At 62.7% G+C, this 3,522-nt stretch overlaps 1 protein-coding gene across 1 annotated transcript in view; it reads left to right on the top strand.

The window, feature by feature from the left end:
- The first annotated feature begins 340 nt into the window (after positions 1-340).
- Positions 341-3,522, top strand: part of ZSWIM3 (zinc finger, SWIM-type containing 3) — a 3,343-nt gene continuing 161 nt past the window's right edge. Inside the window, exons 1-2 of the mRNA XM_010569728.1 lie at positions 341-527; positions 1,703-3,514. Coding sequence (XP_010568030.1) covers positions 373-527; positions 1,703-3,514 — 1,967 coding nt within the window. The 5' untranslated portion in view covers positions 341-372. The remainder of the gene's footprint in view (positions 528-1,702; positions 3,515-3,522) is intronic.

Raw genomic sequence — 3,522 nt, 5'->3', positions numbered from 1 at the left:
CGGGCGGCGGCCGCCCCGGCCCCGGCCCCGGCCCCGGTCCCCCGCCGTCGCCCGCAGCCGCCATCTCCTCTGCGACCCAGAACCGGCGCCACTGACAGCGGCGAGATCCGGGCCGTGCGAAGTACCGCCCACCCGCGGGGCGGGGAAGGCCAGCCGATTGGGCCGCCTAGCCGCCAGTCACACGGGCGTGGCGAAAAACCCTGGGCCGGTTGGCTCGCTTCCTGGCAATCGGGAGAGGACGGCTCTGATTGGCCACATTCCGGGCGTGGGCGGTGCCCCAGCTGGTTCAATACAAAGCGGCGGGGGGCGGCGGGCTCCTTCCGGGGGTGCGGAGACCGCGGGCCCGGGCCGGGCCGGGGTGCGGCGCCCGCCATGGAGCTGGGGTCCCGCTTCAGGAACTACGAGGACTTCAGGGAGCGCTTCCGCGCCTACAAGCTGGCGCAGGGGTGCCGCTACGGCCTGCGGAGCTGCCTCTCCGTCCGCTGCCACAACCGGCAGCACGGCACCGCCGTCCGCGAGGACGTCGTGTAAGGGCCGCCCCGCCGCGGCCCCCGCGGTGTGCTCGGTGCTCGGGGGTGGGGGGGCGTCGGTGGTCCCCGGGGGAGGCCCGGCGCAGGCGCCGGGAACCGGCACGCCCCGCAGGCAGGGCCGTCAGCCGGCTGTCGGTCCCCAGCCGGGCGTTGTTCCCCCGGGGCCGGAGCTCTTGCTGGTGCCCGGCTGCGTGCCCTCAGCAGCGAGCCGTTCCCGAGGTCAGCAGGGTCGATCCCGACAGCGTCGCACGCCCGCGGAGAAGAATGCCGCCGGTTATGTCGCGCACCTGCCGTTTTCAGAGTCTCGGCTGTTCTCGTGCCGCCCTTACCCAGCTCTGTCCCAGCCCTCTCGCTCCCCGCTCCTTCCCCAGCTAGTGCTCTGCTGTCCTGGGTCTGCTGCTTAGTTCTGCTTTACTAATTCTCTCTGCCTCTTGTTGCAAAACCTGTAGCTTGGATCTTCGAAGTCATCCTTCTAGGACGTTGCTGGTCAACTACAGCTCCCGCCTTTTTCCGCTCAAGGAGCAAGATGCTAAATATCAGCATCTGTTGGCATTCCCTGGCTGCCTTTACCTCGCCGCGATGGAGGGGTGTTGTCAGGTTTCCCTCTTGCAGTACCCGATTCCGCAGCCTTCGCCTACCAGAGCGGGTCTAGTGATAACGTCTCGTTTCTGTCCAAGTTGATGGATCCGCTCGTGTGCGCAGAGGCTGCAAGGTCGTTCTGCAGTTACACAACTGCTCCCCTTGCCTTCTTAAAATGTAATTTAATCCCATGCCTTGAAGCCTTTCTTGCAATGTTCTAACGTGCTCCTCCAGACGCAGAGGAGTTGCAGAAATGATATGTGCTTTAGGGGAGTAAGACCGAAACATGCAGGTATCAAGTTTGGGTCAATGGCTTTGCAACAGAGGCGCCATTGGGAATGACAGCCAGGGCTGCTTGGTGGTGTCTGGTCGTGGCTGTTGTAACTCTTGATTCCGTCACTCCTCCTGCGTTTGAGCTTTCTTACCCCAGGCTTCGCTGAGCAGAAAGCCAGCCTACGTGTCTGACTGGCATACGTGGTTTTCATGTGCTCACCGATTGAATATAGAGTTGGCATGCAAGAAAAGCCTAAACTAAGTGCTGGCAGCCTACACTGCCATTGCTGACCCCACTAACGCTTTCTCAATGTTTGCAGGTTCATGCAGGTGAAGTTTGGTTGTGCCCGGACCCAAAAATACAGCAAGAAGAGAAAGCAGCAGCCCAGCTTGTGTCCGGCTTACTTTGTGTTGCAATATAAGGAGGACATTGACCAGCTTGTGATCAGCGAACTGAACAGTGACCACATCCATGCGGACCCGGTGTTTTCCCTGACCAGAGCTGCCACTGCGACGGCAAGCACCGCGACACGTGACGGCCCTGCAACAGAACTCTGTGAGCAGCAGCAGGTGGGTGGGACCAACAGCAGTGCTGAGGCGCATGAGGACTCACACACGGTTGCAGGACAACCGGTGGACGGGGCGCCTGCTCCGTACGGGGCTCCCGCGCTCCCTGAAGCAGTGAAGGAAAATGCCTCAGCGCTCATCAGGGTGGCTGAGGTCATGAAAACCTTCCTAAGGGTGGACAGGGGCTCGTTGGCCTCCATCAGCGCAGACAGTGACCATGGCCTGGACAGACTCAGCTTCCAGACCAGCAAGATGAAGAGCTTGTTTATGCAGTTCCCCGAGAGCCTCCTGCTGCACAGGGCGCTGAGCGAGAGGGGACACGTTCTCTATGCTCTCCTTGTAGAGAGTGAGGAGCGAGTGGGGAAAGTGGTGCACTTGTCACTGCTGAAGGATGACACAGCATCCAGCATCAGGAAAATGCTGACCATCTTCAAGGAGTTCAACCCCGAGTGGCAAAAGGTCCAGACTGTTTTCGTGGACGTGTCCTTCTTTCACAAAGCCATCCTCCAAGAGCTCTTTCCTGCTGCCCAGGTGCTCCTTTCTGTCTATCACACTGTCCGACTGCTCGAGAAGAACGTGAGGGAAGCAGAAATCTCCTCTTCACTCAAGCAGAACTTGATGCTGGCCTTGCAGAAGGCCGTGTTTTCCCCTTCAGCTGCAAGTCTGGATGCCCTCTCCCAGCTGGTGAAGCGTGTGGTCAGCCCAGAGCTGTACAACTACCTGCGAGCCAACTGGTTCTCCTGCGAGCTGCTGTGGTGCCTGCACGCAGAGAAAGGTCTGCACTCCTGTGGCACGCACATGGACAGCCTGGACCTCATCATGCACCGGATATCCAGCCTCTTTGGCTGGCAGCCGTCCTTGGAGGCGAGCGTTCTTCGTTTTCTGGAGTGTGCGGACTGCCTTGATTCCAGGAGTTTGGAAAGCCTGAACCGGGGCTCCTCAAGCACCGAGGAGGACGGTTGGAGCAGCCTCCAGGAGCAGCCTGACGCGCGTGCCAGTGCTGCAGCAGGACCAGGCCCCGTTTCTGGCTCTCCAGCTCTTGCCGAGCGCCCTGAGCCCACTGGGCAGGCTGCAGCGGCGGGGACGGACAGCATGCTGGCCACACTGTGGGAGAGCTGCACGGACCTGGGCTCCTGGCTGTGCCTGAAGGAGTGGGAGGTGGTGCAGACGTCCACCCAGCTGCTCAGCCCGGTGCCGGGCAGCCTCACCGTTCGGCTGCTGGAGGACGCACACCGGGTGAGCCGGGACTGCCGCAGCTGCAGCTGCTGCTTCCACCGCCGCTACCGGCTCCCCTGCAGGCATGTCCTGGCCGTGCTGCAGGCGCACCGGGGACGTGTGGAGGAGGGCATGGTGTGCAGGCGCTGGCAGAGGAGGTACCAGCGGCTCCCGGCCCCTGGGGCCGGTCCCCCGGGCTGTGGCGGGGGCTCGGTGGGCAACCGGCCGGAGGGCAGGGAGGAGAGAGTCCGGTCCCTCAGCCTGGAGCTGGCCAACCTGCTGATGCAGTGCGAGGGGCAGGAGCTGGAGGAGCGCAGCTCGGCGCTGGCGGCGATCCTGGCTGCCTTGGGGCGGGCCC

The sequence above is a fragment of the Haliaeetus leucocephalus genome, unplaced genomic scaffold (genome assembly GCF_000737465.1).
Source record: "Haliaeetus leucocephalus isolate CR32 unplaced genomic scaffold, Haliaeetus_leucocephalus-4.0 Scaffold273, whole genome shotgun sequence".
Lineage (NCBI taxonomy): Eukaryota > Metazoa > Chordata > Aves > Accipitriformes > Accipitridae > Haliaeetus > Haliaeetus leucocephalus.
This window is presented reverse-complemented; position numbering and strand designations above follow the sequence as displayed.